Here is a 26,322-nt window from a genome sequence, read left to right as displayed (position 1 = left end):
CACCTGTGCTCAGAGGTTCGAGACCAGCCAAGACCCCCCTGAGCCAAACGAGCCAGAGTGAGACCCCGTCTCTACAACAACAACAGGACAATGAGACAGCTGGACCTTGTGATTCCAGCTAATGGGGGGCACGAAAACACTACAGGAGGAAGAAGTAATAAAAAAAAAATAAATAAAAAATAAAAAATAAACCTTCAAAGTAATAAAGTTGAAATAAAAAAAAAAATTAAGGCTCGGTGCCTATGGCTCAACCGGCTAAGGCACCAGCCACGTACACCTGAGGTGGCGGGTTCGAATCCCCAGCCCGGACCTGCCAAACAACAATGACGGCTGCAACCAAAAAATGGCCGGGCGTTGTGGGGGGCACCTGTGGTCCCAGCTACTTGGGAGGCGGAGGCAGGAGACTCACTTAAGCCCAGGAGTTGGAGGTTGCTGTGAGCTGTGATGCCATGGCACTCTACCCAGGGGGACAGCTTGAGGCTCTGTCTCAAAAAAAAAAGAAGTAAACCAAATAAAGCAAGGTAAAGCTGGACCTGGACTGAGACAGGCAGCGCCTCGGGGCACTGGAAGCACTACATTACCAACTACTTTTGCCCTTTTCTCCTCCTGTTTGGGACTAGGCTGATATTGCTGCATGGGAGAGAGCCAGGAGAAGGGCCCCAGCCTGAAGCTGTTAGGTAGGAGCTAAATCCAGGGCCAGATTTCCAGGAGGCAGCCCCAGGAAGTCGAAACACTGGAATTCAGGGGTCCGGAGGCCTGTTTTTCTGAACCCAAATAGCTAGGGACTTAACTCTCCACCCAGAGCCTTCTAAGAACCACTTTCAGCTTTCAGCTCTGAACCACAGTTTCCTCCTTCGTAAGAGGGGTAGGGGTGATCCTCACCCACCACTCAGGGTTATTTTGGATTTCTCTGCCCTGTGGGAGAGTCCAGACTTGTCTCCTTTATAGACAGAGAGACTGAGGCCCTTGGGGGCAGAGAAGGTCAAGGCCACAGGGCAGCAGAACCTCACTGGTGCCTCTGGGCCCTCAAAGCGGCCTGAGAGCAGCCTGTGAGCCGGCGGGCATCTGTCCTTCCACCGAAGGCTGGAGTGTGCTCCTGGAGGAGTCCTCCTCAGTCCCTGCAAGGGCATAAAGGGGAGAAGTGAGGGAGTTGGCCCAGCTCAACATCCTTCCAGAGGGCGTCTCCAGGTTGCTGGGCTCAGAACTTAGGGTGTCTGGGCCTCTCTGAGACTTTGTTCCAAAACTCCAGGGTGGGGCCTGGGTCTGACCTCGCGGTAAGGGTCCATTCACCCCTGCCCGGGAAGAAGCAGCCCAGCACGGGCCCTTTAAGAAAGCTGAGGGTGGGGGCCTCTGGGGGAGCCCGGGCCTGAAACCCGAGCGTGCGCGGGTAGGCTCCTGCCCCGCCCCCGAATTAAGTGCCGTGGACTAAGCCCCAGCCCGTCCTGCCCCGAGCAGAGCCTGCTGCCTCCGCTGCCGGTCTGCCGTCCACAGTCACTTCTTAGGGCTCCGCTCAGCTCCTCAGCTTCTCGCAAGTCCTGCAAGTCCTGCCGCCCAGCCTGCCGTGATGCGGTCCGGCGCGCAGCCCCCACCTCCAGCCCGTGCCCTGGCCCTGGCTTTGACCATGGCTCTGTGGGCCAGACTAGCATCCACAGGTGAGTGAGGGGCCTGAATCCCCGACGCAATCTAGGGAGCTATGAGGGGTTTCTTAGGTAGGGAAAAAGGAAAAGAAGGGGCCAGAAGCAGCGCCTAGATCCCCTGCACTTCTCCCACCACCACAGGCTGCAGTCTCCAGGTTTCAACCCTGGGGTGGTGGACACACGCAGGACCCCCAGCGACCTCAGGCTGTGGGGGCCTCTAGCTATCCAACGTTTTCCACCTGGGGTGGCCAGGGCTACCAGGGTGGAATCACTTAGGGTGTGGCTTTGCCTGTTGGGATTGTCTGAGACACCCAGTGGGGCCACCCCAATGTTGTCCACGCTTTGTTTGCCAGACAGACTTGAGGAGATATTATGGTACCCAGTAGCAGAAGTGGGTACCCTGCCTCAGATGTCCTGGGCCAGGAATGGAGCGTTCTGCAAGGCTGGAAGTGGGGAGGGAGCCACCCTGCCCCACCCTGTGAGGGGCCCCCACACACCTCAGTCTCCATCCCTTCCAGCTTCTCCCCAACTCCATCTCTTCTCCTCCCCTTGCTCCCACATGGATCTGTCTGTCTGCTGCCTTCCCTCTTCCTTCTGCACGTCTCTTCTCACTCCTGTTGGTGACAGACAGGACCCTCCCCTGACCACCAACTCATCTGCTAGAAGCAGGGCCCTGTGCCCAGCAGGAATCTGTCCCTCAGGTAGCCCTGAGCAATCCTCTGCCATGCCTCCCTGTCTGTGGCACTGGTGCCAGACTCCAGCAGATTGTGAATGGAGGTTTGCTTTCTGAGAGGTGCTAGAGGCATCCCCTCTCTGTCACAATGCCAGAAATCCCAACATTACAGCATTCTTCCTTTAATGAAGGCATGGTCTGGTTATGCCATAAGAACTGTGGCCTCAGGGCCCATCAGTCATTACTGCCCATGTATGAATCAGTGCTTCAGCCTACATCTTTCGGGACCATTCCCAAGAGCAACTTTAAGCAAAAGGGCCTGAGTTTCCCTTCCAAGGTCCCAGGCCACACCCTTTACCCCTTCAGATGGGGAAACCAGCTCTAATGGAGGACATCACGAGGTGCCCAGAAGGGAAATGAGTCAAGGGAGGACCCCCTCTGGACTGAGTCAGGGCTGGATCCCCAGATCTCCTGATCCTGTCTGCAGGGACCTAATCCCCTGAGATCTCAGGGTCTGGGTGGGGCTGGGCCACTGAAGAAATGGGAAGGGAGCCTCCAAGGTGACTGCAGAGGTCAGCTCATCCAGCCCCCAGCCAAAGTAGTGATTCCAGCACCCCTGCCTCCTTGGGCTTCAACTAAGAGCCATTCTCAAATGCCTTCCTAGTACCAACAACGTGCTGGCATTGTGCTGGGCTATGAGAGGGGCACAGCAATGGACAGGCTGACTTAGACTCATTCAAGAGGCAGAAATGCAGATTACAACTTGAACATCAATTCCCAGTTATGTTTGCAAAGATCCAGAGGAAAAGTATGAGATGGGGCAGAAGGTGGTCCTTGAACCAAGCCTTGAAGGATGGGAAGGAAGCAAGTACTCTAGGCAGGGGCTTAGCACTGAGGTGGATATAGGCAGAGGGGTGTTGAGACAGGACAGCCTGCAGCCTGGGTAGAAGGCATATTTTGAACACAGGCCAGGTAGAGCCATTGGGCTCAAACACAGAAACCTTAAATGGCCCTTTTGTCAATGAGGAGCCAACAAAGATTTTAGGGCAGAAGGGTGGCATGATGTCTAGGGGGTTTTATAAGGTTAAACCAAACCCTGCCTTTAGGAAGGATTTGGAAAGGGGGGGCAGAGGTGGAAAGCTCCCGTCCAACAACCAACCCATCTCTAGCACCACTGCTGGCCTGGTCTGTGCAAGTGGTATGGCCCCTACCTGAGAAAGGCATCACTTCCACTCCCTTCCCACTGAGAAAGGACACCCTAGTTGCAAGGGTGCTCAAGTTCTCCTGTGCCAGGGTAAGGCACCCTAGGGGGCTCTCCCACCACTCAACATTCCAGACCATCTGGGTCATGGGCTTGGACTGGAATCAAGTACTCTAGGAGACCATCTGGGCCAAACTTCCGATTGTACAGAGAGGGGAACCGAGGCCCCAGAAAAGAAGAAATGTATTCTAAGTCTACAGAGAACACCACCTGCCCAGGAAGAGGTCCCAGCCCTGCTTTGAGTGAGCGCCCAGCCTGCTTGGGGGGTTAGAGTTGGGTCACCATGATAGTGTGGATGACAATGACAAATGTGGTTTCCAGCTCCTCCTGAGCCCTGTGGTGGCTCTCAGGAGAGAGTCAAGCATTGGGGGATATTGGATTTCATTTGGTGCTCCAAAGGCAGGCAGAGAAGAAAGGGAACAGCATTCTAGTGAGAGGAGCAGCCCATGAGCAGAGAGCTCCTCCCGGCCTGGTGGCGCTGACTTTAAAAGGCAGAATGTGCGAGATTCAGGTGGGACCCAGGTGAGAGTACCTGGCAGGGAAAGCTTGTGCATTACCTGGGTGGGAGCTCTGAACTGATGGGAGTGTTTTAAGGAGCAGCGCAGCAGGGGGCACCAGGTGTAAATAGTTGAACCAGGGTAGATCCTGCTGCCCCAGAGATGGTTTGGGGGACCAGTGGTGCTCAGGGCAGACCCTGAGTTTTGTGTGTGTACATGTGTGCAGTCCCAGGCCTCTGGGGCAGGGCAGGGGCCAGGGCCCTTGGGCCAGCCCACCCAGGCTCTAGAAAAGCTGTTTCAGAACCAAGTACAACTGAGCCTCCCTCCCAAGTCCGCCCGCCCAGGCAGGATAAGAAGAGTCTTTCAGTGCTGCCTGCCTGGGGGGCCTGAGGGGTGGGCCATACCAGGTGGGCCAGCAGGCGGCTGGCGATGCTGATGGAGGGGAGTGGGGCATGTGGAGCTCACAGAGGAAGTGTATAGGCTCGGTCTGGGAACTGGGCGTGCTGCCCAGGAGGGGCGGGCAGGGGAGGAGGAGTTGGAAATAGCCCTGACGTACACACTCACTGGGACGCACAGATGTGGGCACACACACTGCACACAATTATGCTCACAGACCTGGACGAGGTAGCCGCTGTTCTCTCTAAGCCCCCTGCCTCAGAGCTTGGGCTGAGTGGTAGGGAAGGGGGTGAGCACAGGGTGGTGATTGGGATGCTGTACTGTGGCTCCTATTCTAGCTCAGGAGCAAATGAATGTGTGGGGCCTGTGGATCTGAGACTAGAATCCAATCCCTCTGCTTCTTCACCCCTTCTCCCGACTCCTGGCCTGATCCAGCTCCCCTCTTGCCTCCTACAGGCTCTCTGGCCCAGCTTACATCCAATTCTATAGAGCCTTCTAGAGTTAAGATGACTCTTCTAAGTGCACACTTAGAGTAGGTTTCAAACTTACTGCATTAGTATTATATTATTCAATTTGTGTGAGGAAATTTTGAATGAACTGAATTTGTATGAATAGTTTTGTACTTGGATTCTGTCAGGGGTAGGGGGCTCCTAGCTGCCTCTGCTTCTCCGAGTAGGGGAAGGTGTGGAGCTATCTTTTCACTGAGCTTTTACCTCCAGGGACATCCCATGGTAGGCACTAACCACGTTGTCCTGCAGCCTCACAGCAGCACTGCAAGTCAGGAAACATTCCCACTTTACAGAGAGGAAACTGAGATTCAGAGAAAATCAAACCCTGCCCCATATCACTCTTTGGGCACACAGGCCATGGTGTTCTCAATCAACCCCAATAGTAGCCAGCTTTCCCAAATCAAGCCAGGTGGGCAACCACCCTCCAGTGGGCTCAGGACCCCAGTAGGGAAGAGACAGCTCCCTGAAGACTCCAAATCTTTGTTCTGATTTCCCCATGCCCCTCTAGCGTGTGTCTCCAAACCCTCCGCACTTTCTCACAGCATAAGTGAATCCCCTCCCAAAAACACCTCCACCTCTCCATGGCTGAGGTGACAAACAAAGTGGCATTTGTTGCCAGTGTAGGGGAAGAGCTCCAGGGCCTGCCATCTGGGTGGCTTGGTGGCACGGCTCACCTATGTTCTGGTGGTGGCATGGGTGGGCCCAGCCAAGGACAGTGTTTGTCCTGTTGAGCATTCTGCCCTCTCACTCACTCAGCTCCTACACACGCCCAGGCCAGCTCCCAGCCTGAGGAAAAGCCAGCCTTGCCAACCCTGGTGTGTGCTAGCCAGGCTTTCAGCGATTGCTCATGGTTAAACATTTCAGCGTGTGGGCCTCTCATGGCTGATGGTTATGGTGCATCAGTGAGTCTGCCTCCCTTCCAGGACCTTGCAGCAGAAACTGATCAACTCCAAACCAGGGCTCAGAGCCTCATCGTGAGTCCTTAGCAACTTAGAGCCTAGGCCTCCCTACCCTTTATCCTTATACCCTGGTTGGACCAGCAGCTCCTTGGAGACAAACATCTCATCTGCCTTGTTCAGGGGTCTGCCCAGGGCTGGCCTCCAGAGGAGCATAGACATCTCTGTGCCAATGGGGATCTTTAGACTGTGCACTTAAGCACTCCAGGGCTTCATACCTGAGCTGACCTGGAGGCAAATACACCTAGATGTCTGCCCCACCCCAGGTCAAACATGACAGCTCCTTGACCACAAATGTAAGGATTGGGTTTATGTAAGATGTGGTTTGGTAAAGGGGTCTTTTAAAAGTAGAAAACCTCCAGAGCTGCAGGTTGCTGTGAGCTGTGATGCCACAGCACTCACAAGGCGACAAAGTGAGACTCTGTCTAAAAAAAAAAAAAATAGAAAAGAAAAGAAAACTTTCTGGCTTTCAAAGAATCCAAACGAACTCGGGCCCTTTCAATCCCAGCTTCCTCATTAGCTGAGCCTGGGGGTTCTGTGGTCTCTCCTGCCCTAGCATGACCTTCTTGTCACCTGCCTCTAGGCCCAAAAACACCATTACAGGCTGAGCATCACTTATCTGAAATGCTGGGGACCAGTGTTTCAGATTTTGAATTTTTTGTGATTTTAGAACATTTACATATACATAATGAGATATCTTTGGGACAAGACCCAGGTCTAAACATAAAACTCATTTGTATGTTATATACACCTTCTACACATAGCCTGCAGGTAATTTTATACAACTGTTAACCTTATACATGAGACAAAGTTTGAAATTTTCCACCTATGTCATCATGTTGGTGCTCACAAAGTTTTGGATTTAGGAGCACTTCAGATTTCAAATTTTCAGATTAGAGAAGCTCAATTTGGCAGAGTACGGTAGCTCAACCCTGTAATGCTAGCTTTTGGAAGACCAAGGCAGGAGGACCCCTTGAGCTCAGGATTTCAAGATCAGCCCAAGCAAGCATGACAACCCCCTATCTCTACTAAAAATAGAAAAATTAACCAGGCATTGTGGTGGAGGCTGAGGCAGGAGGGTCACTTGAACCCAGGAGTTGGAGATTGCTGTGAGCTAGGCTGATGCCATGGAAATCTCAGCTCTTGCTATGGAACATTGCTTTTTTTTTTTTTTTTTTTTTTTTTTTGAGATAGAGTCTCACTGTGGCACCTTTGGTTGAGTGCTATGGCATCACAGCCCAACCTCAAACTCTTGGGCTTAAGCAGTTCTCTTGCCTCAGCCTCCCAAGTAGCTGGGACTACAGGCGCCTACCACAATGGCTGACTGTTTTTTGGTTGTAGTTGTCATTGTTGTTTGGCAGGCCCGGGCTGGGTTCCAACCCGCCAGCCCTGGTGTGTGTGGCCAGTGCCCTACCCCCTGAGCTATAGGCACCAAGCAATGGAACCTTTCTTAAAGACTGCTGAGCAGAAGCTCCAGGTCGCTGGGCCTGCCTTTTGAGACTCTGCCTCAAAAAGAAAAAAAAGAGAGAGAGAGAGAGAGATACCCCATCTGTGCTATGCTGTGCCCTTCTCTGCTCCCCATAGATCAACCTCCACATTCAAGGTGATCCTGCATCCCACAGCCTGGCTGATGAACTAACCATCAGATAATCCATAATCCCTGGCTGTCTTCTACCTTTGCTCTAGCTGTTCCCCTCCAGCTGGGCTTCTCTTTTCCTCCAGTACTTCTAAGCTCAGCTCCAGTATCACTGTCCCCAGGAGTGTTTTCTAACCACAGATTTCCCTGTGGCCCATCACTGTAGGGTTGCAAGTCTTTCTCCCCCACAAACTCCCCTGTCCTCTATCCCTGGTCCATGACCTTCATCAGTCTGACACCTAGTAGGTGCACACTCACTCACACACACACCTGCCTGTTCAGCAGGCTCTGGCAAGGAGAGTGTCCCACTCTAAGCCAGCAGCCCTAGAGGAAACCCCAACTCAAGACACAGCCCCTCACGCCACTGCCAGGGCAGGACCTCCAGCCTGGGTCAGTTGGCTCTCTGGGGAGATAGAGGGGTCTGGGGAGAGGAGACCAACTTCCGTTCCCACCTAAGAGCAACCTCTTCCCCCACCCACATTTCAGGAGGGGCCAGCTATAAATATCAATGAGCCCAGGATTCCCACGGCACCAGCCCCTCCCAGTCCCTTCCTTGTGCACAGGGGCTGGAGCCAGGCGCTGCTCCCCTGCAGCTGGAGGCCAGCCAGGCAGGCCTCAGGCCCAGCCATGTGTGCGAGCACAGGCGTGTGCGCGCGCGCGCACACACACACACACACACACACGCACACTCTCTCTCTCTCTCTCTTCCTACTCTGGTCAGAGAAGGAACAAATCACCCTTTTTGGGAGTCTCAGAACAGCTACAAATGAGCTCCTTCCTCTGCCCCTCGGTCTTGACTCCAGCCCCACCTCTGAGGCCTGAGCTCCCCTAAAACCTGTGGATGGAGACTGGAGGCCAGGCACACAGAGGGTGAAAACTGGTGTTAATTTAGTTTGAATTCCAGCTCTTCACTCCATGTATGACCATGGGCAAGTGACTTGGCCTTTCTGAACCTCAGTGTTCTCCTCTCTAAAATGGGGATAAATGATTCCTATCTCTTACATGTATCAAGGATTAAGCAAGATGCTTTGCCTGGAATAAATACTCAGTCTGTGGCTGAGGGCGCTGTTGTTGCAATGTTACCATCTTCTCAGGGCGAGGCAGGCCCAGCAATCTGGAGCTTCTGCTTCGGAATCTTTTTTTTTTTTTTTTTTTTTTGAGACAGAGCCTCAAGCTGTCCCCCTGGGTAGAGTGCCGTGGCATTACAGCTCACAGCAACCTCCAACTCCTGGGCTCAAGCGAGTCTCCTGCCTCTGCCTCCCAAGTAGCTGGGACCACAGGCGCCCGCCACAACGCCCCGCTATTTTTTGGTTGCAGCCGTCATTGTTGTTTGGTGGGTCCGGGCTGGGGATTCGAACCCGCCACCTTAGGTGTACATGGCTGGCGCCTTAGCCGGTTGAGCTATAGGCGCCGAGCCTGCTTAGGAATCTTTAAGAAAGGTTCTACACTAGGCAGTGTCTGTGGTTCAGGGGAGTAGAGCACTGGCCCCATATGCCAGAGGTGATGGGTTCAAACTCAGCCCTGGCTAAAAACTGAAAAAAAAAAAAAAGAAAAGAAAGGTTCCACGGGGAAGGAGAGAGCAGAGAGACAAAGAAGGAGGGAGGGGTGGGGAAAAGGAAGAGCAGCGAGAGGAAAGGGGGGGAGGGGTCTTGGTGTGTGCCACACCTTTGAGGGGCAAGACACGATTGTAAGAGGGACTTTACCTAACAAATGCAATCAGTGTAACCTGGTTTCTTGTACCCTGAATGAGTCTCCAACAGTTTAAAAAAAAAAAAAAAGATAGGTTCCATGGCTTGGCACCTGTAGCTCCGTGGCTAGGCGTCTGGTTTGAACCCAGCCAGGGGCTTGCCAAACAACAGTGACAACTACAACCAAAAAATAGCTGGGTGTTGTGGGTGCCTGTAGTCCCAGCTACTTGGGAGGCTGAAGCAGGAGAATTGCTTAAGCCCAAGAGTTTGGGGTTGCTGTGAGCTATAATGCCACAGCACTCTACCAAGGATAACATAGTGAGACTGTCTCAAAAAAAAAGAAAGAAAGGTTCCATGGCAAAGGCTTAGAGTAGATGGCCCTGTGAGAGGGTCTGTGTGGGGACCAAGTGACATGAAAAAAGGGAGGTAGGAGCCCAAGGGATATCAACCAGCATCTGCCTGCCCGCTCAAGAGCCTTCAGGAAGGCTGGGGTTCTGCTTCTTTCTGGCTTACTGGGCTAAGGTCCACACACCTCTCTCAGTGTGAGGCAAAGAGGGGACAGCCCCACTTAGGCCCTCCCCAGAGTCTCTTTCCTCACAACCTAACAGGTGGAGTGCAGAAGGAACCTAGTCAAATGACCAAGTGAAACTAATCCATCCCCAGAGCAGGTGGTCTCCAACTCCCAAGCTCAAAGGATCCTCCCACCTCAGCCTCCCAGAGTGCTAGGACCATAGGCGGGAGCCACTGAGAGGCTGCTGTGAACTAGGCTGAGGCCGTGGCACTCTAGCCTGGGCAACAGAGTGAAAATGAGCAGATACTAGGACCTTTTATAGGGGGAGCCTGGAGGGCTGTGTAGTGCCTGCTCTCTGCCACCGGCTCCTCTGGAGGGAGGAGCTAGATGCCAGGGCCCAGTGAGGTGAAACTACTTACCTGCCAGCTGCCACTCATAATACGCGTTGGTGGCCGTGTCATGAGGAAGAGAAATCCAGACTGAGGAAGGTGAGGGACCTTCTCTGCTCTGGACTGCTTGGACCCATCAAAGGTGTTGGTGACGTCTGAGGTGCACGCATTGTGAGATGAGAGTTGGGGGAGGCGAGAGGAAAAGTGAGTCCTGGGAGATGGCTAAAGAGTGGGGCAAGGCCAGGCACAGTGGTTCCCGCCTGTGATCCTAGTACTCTGGGAGGCTGAGGTGGGAGGATCCTTTGAGCTCAGGAGTTTGAGACCAGCCTGAACAAGAGTAAGAGCCCCATCTTTACTAAAAATCAAAAAATTAGCCACGTATTGTGGCAGGCAACTGTAGTCTCAGCTGCTGGAGAGACTGAAGCAGGAGGATTACTTGAACCCAGGAGTTGGATTTTGCTGTAAGCTAGGCTGATGCCATGACACTCTAGCTTGGGCAATAGAGTAAGACTCTTTCTCAAAAATAATAGAAGGCTCGGCGCCTGAAGCTCAGTGGCTAGGGCACCAGCCACATACACTGGCCAGCCACATACACAAACCCAGCCCGGGCCTGCCAAACAACAATGACAACTACAACCAAAAAATAGCTGGGTGTTGTGGCGGGCGCCTGTAGTCCCAGCTACTTGGAAGGCTGAGGCAAGAGAATTGCTTAAGCCCAAGAGTTTGAGGTTGCTGTGAGCTGTGACGCCACAGCACTCTACTGAGGGTGACATAGTGAGACTCTGTCTCAAAAAATAATAATAATAAATAAAATAGGCTAGGTGCCTGTGGCTCAAGTGGCTAAGGCGTCAGCCACATACACCTGAGGTGGTAGGTTCAAATCCAGCCTGGGCCCACCAAACAATAATAGTGGCTGCAACCAAAAAATAGCCAGGCTTTGTGGCAGGTGCCTATGGTCCCAGCTACTTGGGAGGCTGAGGCAGGAGACTCGCTTGAGCCCAGGAGTTGGAGGTTGCTATGAGCTGTGATGCCACGGCACTCTACCCAGGGGGACAGCTTGAGGCTCTGTCTCAAAAAAATAAATAAGTAAATAAATAAATAAAATAAAGAGTGGGGCAAGCAGCTGGGGGGCAGTCACACTTGGAGAGACACTCTAGATAAGGGACTGGCCAGAGCCTAAGCTCCAGGTCAAGATCCCACTGTGTACACACCCTGTGCCTTCTTCCCCATAGAGATAACTTCTCAATAGACCCTGGAGCAGGGCCTGCCGGATCCCTGGATGTGTAGTAACAGAATCCAGGCGCCTGCCCCTGACTGAGGTTCCATCTCCAATTGTCTGGGGCCCATGTGTTTCTGGCCACTCATCTGTAGTCCAAGCCCCTCCATGGGTGGGTACTCCAATGGGGGCCTGTCTCTCCAAACTGTTGACATGACAACCTTGGATCAGAGGAGATGTTGTAGAGACCTAAGCCAGCTGTGTGATGACACCATAGTCTTTGGTATACCTGGCCCCACTGTGTGGCCTTAGGCAGATCCCTATCCCTTTCTGGGCTTCTGGGAAGGGTCTTTAATCTCTTAGGTCAGCTCTAAAATTCTGAGCTCAAGCCACATGGGAACAGAATAGAGGTCTCTGCTGTCCAGAGAAAGCCAGCGCCACTTGTCCTGGGCCATACAGCAAGGTAGCCTGGGCCTAGAAAGGGGCTAAGAGGCTGCCCAGCCTGCCAGATCTCCCTGGCATTGGAAAACCACTTTCCAAAGTTGGCTGAAAGCCCAGGGGCTCTCCCAGGATGAGAGTAGTGGCTCCTTTCCACCCCCAGTTCCCAACTTCCTCCCCCAGCCCCAGCTCCACCCTGCCAAAAATAAACCCAGACCACCCCGTCTTGTACCAGCCAGACCCACCCAGCCCCTGCAGAGCCAATTGAGTCACTGCTCCGAGCTGCTCTTTTTTTAACTATCTGAGTCACCGGTTGTGGCTATGTCTCCATGGCATGTCTCCATGGCACATGCCCCAGGCTATAGTCACCCTATAGCCCCCAACAAGCACAACCAAGGGAGGAATTGAACAGGGACTGGCAGCAGATATAAGCCCAGGCTGTGCCCAGCTTATAACCCCTCCAGGCCTCAGGAACTCTCCCTCTAATAAGCTAGAGACCAGACCTGTCTTCAGGGGTCCTGGCCCTGTCCTGGCCCATCTTTCCAAGACAGTTCTTCAGGGATCTTGGCGATGAAGTCCATCCTCACAGGCTCTACCTCCACCAGGCCTGGGCCTCCCTGGCTAGGATTGCCAGGGGAGAGTCAGGGAGATTTGCCATCCCCCTCACCCTAAGAGACAGAGGGTCTCTTAGCTCTGGGCCCTGGGAGGTGGGGGCTGGCAAGGCCTGTCCTTCTGGGGTAAAGGACACAGAAATGAACAAATCCTGCCCTTATCTGGATCCAACTCACTCTGCCTTCTGCCCAGTAGAGATAGCTTCTGGGGGAGATCACTCTGCCTAGGGTACCATAGAGACTTTCTATGGGACAGAAACGCCTTCTTCCATCTTCCCCTCCTGTTCTATCTCCCCTCGGCTCAGGGCTTCACTTACCAGGGCTTCACCTGGGCTAGGGAGCTCTCTCCCTCATGTCTCTCTCACTATCTTTTTTTCTACATCCTTATCTCTCTGTTTCTGCCACCCCCATCCCTATCTCTCTCTCTGTCCCTGTTAATATCTCTCTGTTTCTGTGTGCCCCATCTCTCTGGTCCCACTCTTTTCTCTTTCCCTTGTCCTTTGCCCAGTCCCAGTGATAGTCCAAAGTGCTCCTCCACAGCTGGCATCACCACCCCAGGCCCTTCTCCGCCTTCTCAGTAGACATAACAGACCCTCACCTCTCCCCATTCCCACAAGGGACTCTAGGCCCCAGGGACCAATCCTAAGAAATTTTCCATCCCCCTCCCAGGGCCCCCTCCCCTGTCCCAAAGTGCAGGCTACATCCTGTCCCAGGGAATGTTAAGATCCCACAGACTCTTCCTTGGGGGCTGAGGAAGGGGGGAAGGGGGCCTGGGAATGGCCCCACCCCCAGACCCAGCCAGAGCAGGAGCCTGTACAGCCTCAAATCCCAACCGTCTCCTGGCTGTGGCTATGGCCTCCAGCTATAAATAGGGGCTCTGATTCTATTTTCTTTAAAAACAAGCAGCAGACTCTGTCACCACAAGCCCAGAAAAGCAGTCCCTGGCTGGGGCAATTTCCTACCCCTCCCTGGCCATTATACCCCACTGCCTCTGAGCAGTGGGGCCCTGGAAGCAAAGGAGTCCCAGAGAGGACCTTGGAGGTGAGACAGGGTGGGGCCCTGCCCTCCTTTTTCCCCAAGCAAGGTTAGTCATGTCCCCTGCTCACAATGTTAATGGAGAGAGGTGACTGGCAGTACAGCTCCACCCACCACAGTTGAGTGTCTTTGTACCCCAAGTGTAGAGAAGGTGCTTTGGGCAATGGGGGAGGAGGAGGACTTTCTTCCTGAAAGAGCATTAGGTCATTTCATAGGAAGAAAGGGGAGAAAAGCTTGCCAGGGAGAAGGCCCAGCTTGAGCAGCTACTGTGTGTGTGTGTGTGTGTGTGTGTGTGTGTGTGTGTACATCCAGGTGCTAGTGAGATTGGTGATGGAACATCCAAGGGCGGAGAACAGGAGAGCCTGGTGAGCAAGAGTACCCAGGCCTTCAGTGCCACACTGAAAGGGGTTGGGGCCTGAACCTGGGGCAATGGGGAGCCATAGAAGGCTTCTAGGCAAGAGAGAATGATGAAGGTTAGGTTAACTGGAGCTCCTATTAGGACAGGGAAGCAGGAAATTCATTAAGCTAGGCAAGAGACAGTGGTGGCCTGCCTTGCGCACAGCCCAGAGAAACAAGAAAGGGAGATGAAATTGAAGGAGAATTTAGGGGCAGGATGGATGGAGCATAGGTGTCAGTTGGCTACGGCTATGCAGAGGGAGGAAGAAGAGGGTCCAGATGACTCTCAGATTTCTACCCAGCAGGAGGTGGATGGTTGAACCTTCACTGGGCAAGTGAGCAGGTTGAGGAAGAGATGACGCTAAGTCCAGCCCACAATGGGCAGGGTTGATTTTGAGGGCTCCTATGGATATTGGCATTGTACCCAAGCCCTGAGAGTTGGTGCTAGTGATAGAGATATAGGTGCATCAGCAAAGAGACTGTACCTGAGACTAAAGAAGAGCTGGAGGGAGTGTGACAGAGGTGGGGATAAATCCACCTCCACCCAATCCTGACAGAAGGAGCCCCAGGGGACAAGAAGGGAAAAAGTGTGTCTTCCCCAGGCTGGGGCCAGCTCTCATACCCTCTCCCCACTCCAGCTGCAGGCATCCAGGCAGATGGGAACTCCCCTAGGCTGAAGGTATCCAGGCAGATGGGAATGCCAGGCAGGAACTTAGTCCAGGAGCCAGACCTCCCTAGAAGGTGAGGTCTCAGTTTGGGGATCTCTAGAGGGCCTAATTAGCCCAGAGAGCCACTGGCAAGGACACTGAGGTTTCCTGGTCTACCCTGCTGGCACAATGCCAGTGTTGGGGACCTGCTCTTTTTCCCAATCTGCTGTGACATAACCCTGCCCAGTAGAAAATCCTTCATATGGGGCTGAATGCCACCTCCATTTGATCTCATTCCCTCAGATGCTGACGTTTCCTTCATCTGCACATGTCCATGGGCCTCCTGGATGTGCAGATGCCCCGGCAGGAGATAAGGGCCCCGAGTCCTGTCCTCAGGAGCTTCCAGTCTGGCCAGGCCTGTGGCTATTTAGTCCAGAGGTAGCTCTCCTATACCTATGGTAGTGACCACACCACTCATCAGCCACTTTCTGCGGGGTGGGGCTGGCAGAATCCTGGTGTGTTAGTTACAGAAGGGGATACTGAGGCCACAGAAACCATGGATGCACATAGCTGTAAGTAGAGAGAGAGTGTGTATGTGCACCTGGGGGCGGGGGTGATCCCTAACCTAAGCATCTTCCTTGGACCTGAGGTTTCTTCCCAGCCTTCTCCCCTATATTTCGGAGGTGGGACTGAGGAAGAGATTCGCAGCCTATTGTGCACAAGCTGAGCCACCAGACCTCAGGTCCAGGCCATCGTCCAACCAGCAGTCATCATTTCCACTATCCCCCATCCCAGCTCATAGGCTCACTATCTCCAAGCCCAGCCCAGGCTGGGAAAGCCTGGAGACACCTCCCCAACAGCCCTGTCACTTTCTATTGCCAGCGCTAAGCAAAGACCCAAAGGGAGTGATAGGCTTCCAGGCTCTGGCTTCTGCCCAGGAGAGGACCTGGCCCATCAGCCTCCTGGGGGTAGCTTCCCACCTCAGCACAGCCTGGACCCCTTGCCTCTCCACTCCCTTCCATGTGGACAGGGCTGCCACTTATCGCTGGCTTCTGGAACGTGCCATCCACAGCCAGCCCATGAAGAAGCCCCTCCCTGTTCCGCCCAGCCCCAGAGCCAGGGAGGCTGGGCTGCCAAACCGCCCATGGAAAGCAGATGCTTTTTCCCTCCTTCCTCACTCCCTCCCACCTCCACCCAACCCTGACAGAAGGAGCCCCAGGGGACAAGAAGGGAAAAAGTGTGTCTTCCCCAGGCTGGGGCCAGCTCTCACACCCTCTCCCCACTCCAGCTGCAGATGTTCCACTTCCGACTTGGCAACCAGCCCCACCTTGCACATACTCCTCACCCACAGGGGCTTACAGCCTAGCCTTGCTACTACTCCCTCTCCCCATGAGGCCCTAGCACAGGAGCCTGCCCTCTCTGAGCCTCAGTTTCCTCACCTGTAAGATGAGAGAAGCCTCCCAGGGACCCTGCTTGGGCTGGGGGGCTGGACAGGCCCACCCCACCACCTGGTGAGGATCCCTCGCTCTTCACTACCAGAAGCCCTACCCCAGCCTGAGTCCACTGAGATGAGGGTCTCATATGCCTGGGCTAGGAAAACCAGGGGAAAGGAGGGTGTGGAGCAGGCTGAGAAGTCCACCCCTCTGCCTGTTCAAGGAAAATTATAAGGCAAGGAAAAGCCTCTTGGAACTGCTCCTGTAGCAGCAGCCCTGCCCTCTTTGCCTGGAGCCTAGGGAGCTGCAGCACTTCCACAAAGTGCCCGCTGAGTCCCTGCTTCCTCCCCTCTCCTGCACCCTCCCTGGAGTCCACCCAGGCTGCTTCCATCAAAGCCTCTCATTTCCCCTCCCACTTCCTCTGTGCCCCACATTGCCCGCCCCCAGGGTCTGACCATGTGGCTGGAAGCCCAGGGCACCACCCTGTTTCTCTCGGTGTCCCAAGCTCAGCATCTCCACCCTACTTGTCCCCTGCTTCCCTCTACAAGGGTATTTCCAGATAGGGTCCCTAAATTAGAAACATTCCCCAATACATGGCCCTTAACATGGGTGAGTCAAGGCACTTGGCTAGAGGACCAGAAGAGTAGCTGAGGCCAGTGGCCAGGGTCAGGGCACAGCCAGTAGCTGATGAAACTCTTTTTACCCTGGCCTCCTTGGCCTTGCAAGAGACCAGAAAGGCAACCAAAACAGGTCACATGCCCTGAATATGAATCTCTTGACTCCAGAGTTCTTGGGGCAAGAAGGAATGGAGCCACCCTGACTCCAGCAGAGGTCTTTGCAGAGTTCAGATGTGGAGGCAGTCTGCCTCTGAGCACCATGGTACCTAATGTTCCAGCACACTTCAGTAATAAGGTCTTGTCTCCTGAGAAGGACAGTTGCTGTTTTAAGTTCCCTGTGATTTTGAACTAACCTATTGTTCCTATGGTGGCAACTTGCAAGACAGGAGAGAAGCAGGTAGTCAGTGGGCTGCTGGGATGGCCCTGGGCTATGGAATCCCAATGTGGAACCAGGAGGGCAGAGTAGCTAAAGGCAGGAACACCCATGGGGTTTGCAAGGTGTGTGAGCATCTCCCAGGCAGCCCTTCCCAGGTGGCAGTGAGCCATCTAGCCTGGGTTCTGGTGACCCCAGTGTCACTGCTGGGCAGGTTATATTTTCCCCTTGGTCTTCTCAAGGAGACCCCGAAGTCTCCCCTGTAACCTTCTCCCTTACCAGAGTAACAGAGTTGGGAGAAGGTAACAGCTCAGTTTTGTGTGGCTGAACTTTGGGGGGTCTATAGGATGAGCAGATGGAGGGACTGGCACCTGAGTAAACACAGCAAAAAGCTTCTTCCTTGCCAGGAGTCCAGGAAGGCAGACATGATAGGGAGAAGGCCTGCAGTCATGGCCTAGCATACAGAGCCCACAGCTGGGGCCAGACTGTGGGCCTGACACACCACATCCCCACCTACCCCATGCCTGCCTCCATACACCGCGGTGCACACAGCACTGACCCACACATGCTCACCACACCCACCCACTGTAGTCTTGCACAGTGTGCAAGTGCCCTGTGGGGCTGACTTCTCATATCAGCTCATCACTTTGCTCCCCCAGCTCTGAATGGGCAGGGGCAGAGTCTGTTTCTAAGTCAGAGGCAACTGACTTCCTCAGAAGGAACTCCCAGCCTCTTCAGAGGTTCCCTGGCTCAGGGACAGAATGCTAGTGGAAAAAAGTGGGGGAGTCCCTTAGAAGTGCAGAGGGAGGGATCTGGCCTGAGGTCTAGAGGGCCGGGTGACCATAGGGAGGATCCAGCCACTAAGGCAGGGCACCTGGCCCATTCCTGCTCTCACACAGGCTGGCATTCAGTCCCAGGTGGCCACCTGCCCCCTCCACACCCATGAGAGGAGACAGAGAGCCCTTCATCCCTGCCTCAGCCTTCTCAGAGCACTCCACTTCACAACTGCCTCAGGCTCCCTGGTAGGGACTCTCCCAGTCTCACCCCTGCCTGCTCAGACCTGGAACCAGGATTTGCCACCCCTGGTGCCAGACCCCAAGGAGCTACAGTGGAGAAGTCCAGTCTCACCTCAGAGCAGGCTCCCTCCCTCCCCAGCATGCTGTCTGGGTGCCCCCTCCTCAGTCTTGTTCACAGCTGCAGGCTCGCTGCCAACATCCTACCTTCTTGCTGCCAGCATCTTATTTTCTCTGTTTCTCCTGGTTTTTCTTTTTCTTTCTTTTCTTTTTTTTTTTGAGACAGAGTCTCACTGTGTCACCCTAGGTAGAGTGCTATAGCACTCTTAGGCTTAGGTGATTCTCTTGCCCAGCGTCCCAAGTAGCTGGGACTACAGGTGCCCACCATAATGCCCAGCTATGTTTTTGTTGCAGTTTGGCTGGGGCCAGGTTCAAATCAGCCACCCTTGGTATATGGGGCCTGCGCCCTACCCAGTGAACCACAGGCGCTGCCCTATCTCCTGTTTTTCCTCCTCCGTCTCCTTCCTCAGGTCTTGGTCTAAATTCTAGAGTTCAGCCTTTGTGGAGGAGAGCGTCCCTATTTCTCAGTCTTAGTAACTGTCTCCAGCTTTCTGCTTCCCAGGGTGGCTTTCTTTTCCATCTCTGTCACTGCATTATTGTATTTGTCATTGATTAAATGAATGAATGAATGAATACCTGTCCCCTTTCTCTCCCCATCCAAGGCTTACCTCCTGTCCCTCCCCAACAGGTCTCTGGCTCCCACCCTCGGCTATGGGCCAGGCACTCCCCTCCAGCCATCCTGCCCAGTGGCTCCAGGCTCCTAAACTTTCTCCCTTATAAAGTCAGGCACAGCAGACACCCAGGAATGCTGCTGCTGCCCATGACGCATGCTGGCTGTGGGGCCAGCCTGGCTGCCCCTAGGCAACCAGGAATGTACCAGTAGGAATGGGGCACACAGGGATCCACTGCCAGGGAATGAGGTGTGGTAGGGGTCCCTGAATGCAGGGCTCAGGCAGGTGGCACACTGGGAACCACAAGCTCTCTTTCTGGTTTCTTCTGTCAAATTGCTTCTCCTCTGTAGCCTCAGTTTGTCTGCCCAGAAAGTGGAGGCCGAGCACCCCACTGCAGGCTTGGGCTGCAGAGAACTTTCACATTGTGGGACTCAACACCCAAGGAGCAGGGAGGTCTAGGGCTAGGGAGACAGGAGGCCCCCATCCCAACTCTCCAGGTAGCCCTAGGCCATAGGTATGCTCCAAATGACAGCCAGGATAAGACAGGGGAAGAGAAGCCAAAGACCAGGGAAAAGCAGAGGCAGAGACAGGGGAAAGATGGACAGACAGAGGTAGTCTGGCTCGCCCCCGGGGGCTCTGAAGACTCAGAAGGAACAGGATCTACAGCAGCATGGGACCCTAGGGGCAGGGACCAAGTGCCCACTCATGCTTGTCCTAGGAGTGCCCCAAAGAGCCAGGAGATGTCAGCACAACCCATACCCTGCCAGAGGGGGCCTTGCTAAGGGGCCTTGCCCAAGGCTTCATCAGCCCCTCTGAGAAGGGGATTGATAAGGACACAGGCTTCTTCTGTGCCCCCAGCCTTAGGTCTCAGTAAGAAGGATGGAGCCACTCCACCCTCAGGCCCAGACAGCCATGCCCTGTTCATGGGAGGAAGAGTGGGAAGTCATAAGGACTTCTCCACCTTCAGCAAACCTCACCCTGGGCACCAGGCAGGAGGGGCAAGAACTCCAGGAACACACGGCCCCTTTCATGGAGCCAGGCCCAGCCAAGCAACGGCAGGCGGGTGGCGAGGGGCAAACAGGCCTGGGCACAATCACTGCTCTGTCTTGGCAGCTCCTGGCCCACACACGCGCACACACACAAACATACAGCCTTACGCAAACCCAGAGCATGCCCCAGCAGCCACCCACACATTTGCACACACATGCAGATACTCATCTGCATAGCCCAGGACACTCAGCTGTGTACCTTCTTCCAGAAAGAGAAGCCCATACATGTGGCACTGTCCCTGCCTTTCCTACTGTCCCCCAGACTTGTGTAGCACCCTGCTACTCCCATGCTGAAGGTTTGGCACTGCCCAGGCAGCCCATACCATTAAGCCTCTGTGCATCTGTATCTGAGAGCAGACTCCCAGACTTCTGGGACTAATCCCCACAGACAGGAGGGGGTAGAGTGGGAAGGAATGCCCATTTTATAGAATGGTGACACTGAGGCCTGAGCTGGGCCACTTCTCCTAGCCTCGAGGGTAGCCCACATAGCTGCTATAGGTCTGGACTGGTGTTTTGATGAATCATGGGTCTTCTTGACCTAATAGTCTGGTGCAGGTCCCATCCAGCCTGTGCCAATCCCTCCCACTCCTCCCCCACCCTCCACCCTGATCAGACTGCACTCCTTTTCCCTTGACTAATCTGCCTTCAAGAGCATCAGGAGGGTAAAGGGACAGAGCCCTCCTCTGTCTCACCCAAGGGGAACCTGTGTATCCCTGCTAGTCTCTTACTTGGCCTTGCAGCCCTGAGACTCCTATTCCCCTCCCTCTCTGCTTTATACCAGTCTCACCTCCTCCAAGAAGTCCTCCAGGATTGACTCTTATCTCATTATTTATCCTACACCCCTCTCCATTTGAAACCCCTCTCCAATTGCTTCCCCAAACTTCTAGGACAGAGATTCTAGGTTCTTGCAACTACAGCCCATCAAAGAGAGTAAAGGGGGAGAAAAAGGAGATCAGGAGATTCAGTTGGTGCTCTCAGAGTTTCCAAAGCCCTGGCCAGCAAAGCTTCAGAGGCCTGAGTTGGGGTGAGGGGGCTGCCTGGCCCTCACACTGCAGCAGCACAAGGCAGCCTGTGTGAGCGGTCTCTGCTCAACCCCACAGGAAGCAGCAGGGCCCAGCCCCTCAATGGGCCCATTCAGACCCCAGCTCTCTGGAAAGTACCTCTACTTCCTGCCACCCTCCCATTCTGGCCAAACAGGCTGCTGCTCTCTCCTGCTGGGAGGGGCTGCAGGCAGGCAGGTCAGTGGTTAGGGCCAGCCATCTAGTTCAGTTCCTGCCCAGCCCAAAGTTTTAACTCTGACCATGCCCCGGCAGGGGGGTACGTATACCTGTAGTGCAAGGGTGGGTCACTCCTGCACGGGAGAAGGAAATGTGCCCCATTCCACATGGGTGCTGGGCAGGTGAATGTTTAGCAGTGGGCTTTCTGGGGGAGGAGAACCCTGATTTATACTGTTTGCCTCTTCCCATTATATAATTATTCTCACTATGGGCATGACCTGGCTCACAATGTTCTGAAAATTCAATAGTTAGCTCCTGCCAGCTGCCATGAGCCACTCCAGCCCACCGTGGTAGTGGCTCCATCCTGTAGGGGCCACATGCCCCCACCCTCTATGCTATAGCTACCCTCAGTTTAGCATAATGTGTTTTACTCCTAAGAACCAACATCTTGGCTGAGCGTGATGACTCATGTCTATAATCCTAGCACTCTAGGAGGCTGAGGCAGGAGGATTACTTGAAGAGTGTGAGACCAGGTTCAGCGCCGTAGCTCAGCAGTTAGGACTTTGGCCACATGCCCCAGGGCTGGTGGGTTTGAACCCAGCCCGAGCCTGCTAAAAACAAACAAAAAATAGCCAGGTGTTGTGGTGGGCACCTGTAGTCCCAGCTACAAGGGAGGCTGAGGCAAGAGAATCGCTTGAGCCCAAGAGTTGGAGGTTGCTGTGAGAAGTGACGCCACAGCACTCTACTAAGGGCGACATAATGAGACTCTGTCTCCGAAAAAAAAAAAAAGAAAAGAAAAGAAAAAATAAGAGTGCAAGACTAGCCTGAGCAAGAACAAGACCCCGTCTCTACTGAAAATAGAGAAATTAGTCAGGCATCATGGTGGGCAACTATAGTCCCAGCTACTCAGGCAGCGGAGGCAGGGGATCACTCAAGCCCAGAAGTCTGAGGTTGCTATGAGCTAAAATGATGCCACCAGGCAGCGCTGTGGCTCAGTGGGTAGGGTGCCGGCCCCATATACCAAGGGTGGCGGGTTCGAACCTGGCCCCAGCCAAACTGCAATAAAAAAATAGCTGGTGTTGTGGTGGGCGCCTGTAGTTCCAGCTACTTGGGAGGCTGAGGCAAGAGAATTGCCTAAGCCCAGGAGTTGGAGGTTGCTGTGAGCTGTGTGACACCATGGCACTCTACCAAGGGTGATAAAGTGAGACTCTGTCTCTAAAATAAGAAATATAATGATGCCACCACACTCTAACTGGGGTGACAGAGCTAGACTATCTCCAAAAATCAAAAAAAATCAATGTTTTCCAACATATAAATTTTGGTGAAATAAATGACAAGAAAACAAACAAAAGAATCAATGTCCTTGCAGTTAAGGTGCTGTGCAGGTGCCCAATATGTGCTAGCCCCCTGGTCTGTCCCTTGCTGGCACTGAAGTGTGTTTGGCCTCCTGGGCCATACCTGCCTAGAAGGTTTTGCAGATCTCACTTGATTCCTGTAGCTTCCCAGAAAAGGTTTTGGTGTTGCCAGTAGTGCTGGCAAAAGGAGGTAACTAAGGGGAGTCTGGTTCAGGCCGAGGGGAAGAGCATTATCTTTCCTGGACATCCCTCCCATCAGTGTTGGCTGCCCTTAGGATGTGCAGGTCTCAGGCTCTTCCAGTGGCTGATGCTGCTGCCTCAGGCAGATATCTGCTGGCTCAGGCTGCTTGGGGACTAACTTATGTGTGACTAGCACCAGATTGTCCCTATCAAGGCCATCAATCTTTGCTTGCTCACATGGTGTAAGGGAAGCCCAACAGAGATGAATCACCCTTTTTTTTTTTTTTTGAGACAGTCTCACTGTGTCATCCTGGATAGAGTGCCATGGCGTTACAGCTAACAGCAACCTCAAACTTTTGGACTTAGGCGATTCTCTTGCCTCAGCCCCCCAAGTAGCTGGCACTACAGGCGCCCGCCATAACACCTGGCTATTTTTTGTTGCAGCTGTCATTGTTTAGCCCAGTTCGAACCCGCCACTCTCAGTGTATGTGGCTGGCACCATAACCACTATGCTACGGGCACTGAGCCTGAATCACCTTTTTAATCCATTTTTGTCCGTCCCTCAGCCCTGGACATCTGTGAACAAAGTCAAAGTTATATTTGGCTCCAATCACTGCAAAAGGAATGGACCAGAACTTGTGGCTGCAGGCTGGAGGTTGAGGTTTGGGGAAACTGCCCGGAGGATGTGGCAACTTAAAAGGAGGAGGTTCCCCAGAATGGGACAGATGGAGCCCTCCATAGTGACTCTGGACAATCTCAGATAGGCCTGCCCAGCAGAGCCTCCCCCCTTCCCAGGCCCTGTCTTCAGCCTCAGCCCAAGGCTTGGCCTGGGGGAAGTGGGAGCTCAGATGTTCTCATCCCCAGCTTCTTGGCCATGATAGAAACAATGAGACCGGATCTGAATGCTCACCCGGGACTGTTAATAGCACCACGGCAGGAAGCAATAGCAGGGGTAATGGAGGAAGTTTTGGCCCATTTTGGGTCTGACACTGCACATGCTTACCATCTGGCCTCAGAGCCTTTGCTCTTTGGCAGATGTAGACCAATATACTGTCACCCCCTCCCCCAAAAGCAGCTGGGAGAATGGCCTGAGAGAGGAAGTGGAGGGGGTGGGCTGCCCAACAGCACTACCAGGCACCAACCATGGCCACAGCCAACCCATGGAAGTCGGGCATGGCATGGCATGGCCATCATTGCCTGGGAGCCTAAGCATAAGGGCAGTTAAAGATTCCTTCTCTAGGGTGGTACCTGTGGCTCAGTGGGTAGGATGCCAGCCCCATATACCAAGGGTGATAGGTTTGAGACTGGCCCCAGCCAAACTGCAACAACAACAAAAAAAGATTCCTTCCCTTGAATGAACTTAGAAAAGGAATTTGAGCAGGAATCAATTCAATTTGAGTCAGGGGCGGTTCCTGGGGGCTGTCACCATCAAGCTACGTGATCAGGCCAGTGATGGTTTCCCTTTGGACCAGAGAAGCCCCAGATCTAAGATAGAGTTTCCTCTTGGAGAGAGCCAGAGCTGGCAGAGGCCTCTGGCCTCAGGATTCTCCAAAGGGGACACATGAGTTGCTGGAAATTTCTGGGTCTGGCCTCCTTCCAACTCAAGGTCTGAGGGGACTTGAGGTGAGGCTGTGCCTTCTGGGTCCAGGACCAAACAGAGGCTGGGGTCTGGCTCATGTTCACAGGCAGCACCATGCAGGAGAACCATTGAGGGCATGCCATCCAACTCTTCAGCAGCTGGCCACCTCTAGGCAAGAGTCTGAGCCTTAACCACAGCTGCCTCTCTCACACAGCCTCCTTTTTTGGGGAGAACCACCTGGAGGTGCCTGTGGCCACAGCTCTGACCGATATAGACATACAGCTCCAGTTTGCCACATCCCAGCCTGAAGCCCTACTTCTCCTGGCAGCAGGTCCGGCTGACCACCTCCTGCTGCAACTCTACTCTGGACGCCTGCAGGTCAGTGACATCCCCTGGGATTGTGGGGAGAGTCCTTCTCTATCTTTAAGTGAATCCCAACTGGCTGTGTGACATTGTACAGTCACTGTACAAGTCACTGTTTTACCTTGGGGTCTCACTGTGGGATCAGCAGTAGCCTCCCAGAAAGCATGAAGCTCTCATGAACTGGCTGTGCCCACCGGCTCTTTCCAAGTTCATTTCTTACCACATCCCCAGCTAGCCTTTGTCCTCTGACCACACTGAACTGCTTTCAGTTCCTGGCCATCTTGTGGTCACTTGATGGCAGGCTTTGCTAACTACACTCCCTCTGCCTGATGTATGCCTCACCCATTCCACACACCTGCCTGACTCTAGCCTCTCTCTGAAGTCTCAGTATGGTTGCCCCTTCCTCCAGGAAATATTCCCCTGGTGCTTGCCTGGAATGGACCACCTCTTGTCAGCTCTCCCAATCCCAGGGCTTCCCTCTGGCATTGAATCAATCATTCAGCATCACCACTATCTATTCTGTTTTTTTTGTTTTGTTTTGTTTTGTTTTGTTTTTTGAGACAGAGTCTCACTATGTTGCCCTTGGTAGAGTGCTGTGGAGTCACAGCTCACAGCAATCTCAAACTCTTGGGCTTAAGTAATTCTCTTGCTTCAGCCTCCCAAGTAGCTGAGACTACAAGCACTTGCCACAATGCCCAGCTATTTTGTTGTTGTTGTTGTTGTTGTTTAGCTAGCCCAGGCTGGGATCAAACCTGCCAGCCTGTGGCCAGCGCCCTAACCACTGAGCTATGGGCAAGATAGTGATCTATTCTTGATGGTCACAGTATTGGCACAGCTTCGTTTTTCCATTTCATCCATCCATAAATCATAAACTTTATTAACAAGGAGCCTTCTAACTCTTTCTTTGAGTCCTCCCTCTAATCATGAAGAGCTTAAGAACTCAGGGTCTTAGTCCAAATTTGAGGCAGCCAGCTACTTCCACACCCCAGTGTTCAGCTCTGCCAGGCACACACTCCTACAGAGATGCCCCATACTTGAACTCCAAGGTCATGGTTCTTAGTGCTCTGCTTCCTCAGTTCCCATGCTCTTCCACCATCCATTCTGCTGTCTGATATGGTAGCACCACACCAAAGCCAGTTCTGGTGTCAGTGTCATGGAGACAGAGCTATGTATGTCCTTTGTCTTTCCACAAAGATCTCTCTCCAACACAGGCCAGGGAGCTTTTCTTTACAAACTTTCAGAATGCAGAAGATCTACTTGGGCTCCCCATTCCTGAACAGTGAGCCTGGCTACCTTCATGACCTCAACATGCTTTGTCCTGCTTAGAGGGACTCCTCAGAGAATTCCCAGCTGTCCATTATTCCAGGGATGAATTATTTTGGATTTAAAGGTGATTTTTCTTTTTATTTCTTTTTGGTTATTTTTTTAGAGACAGAGTCTCACTTTGTCATCCTCGGTGGCGTGCTATGCCGTCACAGCTCACAGCAACCTCCAGCTCTTGGGCTTAGGTGATTCTCTTGCCTCAGCCTCCCGAGTAGCTGAGACCACAGGCACTTCCCATGCCTGGCTATTTTTTGTTGCAGTTTGGCCAGGGTCAGGTTTGAACCCACCACCCTCAGAATATGGGGCCGGCGCCCTACTCACTGAGCCACAGGCACCGCCCTAGAGGTGATTTTTCTGAAACCTCTTAGCCAAGGAAAGAGGAAAAGAATGAAAAAACCTAAGTTGATTTACTTTTTCTTTTTCTTTCTTTCTTTCTTTCTTTTTTTTTTTTTGTAGAGACAGTCTCACTTTACTGCCCTCGGTGGAGTACCGTGGCAGCGTCACACAGCTCACAGCATCCTCTAACTCCTGGGCCTAGGTGATTCTCCTGCCTCAGCCTCCCAAGTAGCTGGGACTACAGCTGCCTGCCACAA

At 53.4% G+C, this 26,322-nt stretch overlaps 1 protein-coding gene across 1 annotated transcript in view; it reads left to right on the top strand.

Moving 5' to 3' along the window:
• Positions 1-1,564: 1,564 nt before the first annotated feature.
• CSPG4 (chondroitin sulfate proteoglycan 4) overlaps positions 1,565-26,322 on the top strand; it is a 41,113-nt gene continuing 16,355 nt past the window's right edge. The window contains exons 1-4 of the mRNA XM_023510039.1: positions 1,565-1,652; positions 14,488-14,590; positions 20,453-20,553; positions 24,243-24,421. Of these exons, the coding sequence (XP_023365807.1) occupies positions 1,565-1,652; positions 14,488-14,590; positions 20,453-20,553; positions 24,243-24,421 (471 nt within the window). The remainder of the gene's footprint in view (positions 1,653-14,487; positions 14,591-20,452; positions 20,554-24,242; positions 24,422-26,322) is intronic.

The sequence above is a fragment of the Otolemur garnettii genome, unplaced genomic scaffold, assembly GCF_000181295.1.
Source record: "Otolemur garnettii isolate 467f Iridium unplaced genomic scaffold, OtoGar3 scaffold00011, whole genome shotgun sequence".
In the NCBI taxonomy this organism is placed as follows: Eukaryota; Metazoa; Chordata; class Mammalia; order Primates; family Galagidae; genus Otolemur; species Otolemur garnettii.
This window is presented reverse-complemented; position numbering and strand designations above follow the sequence as displayed.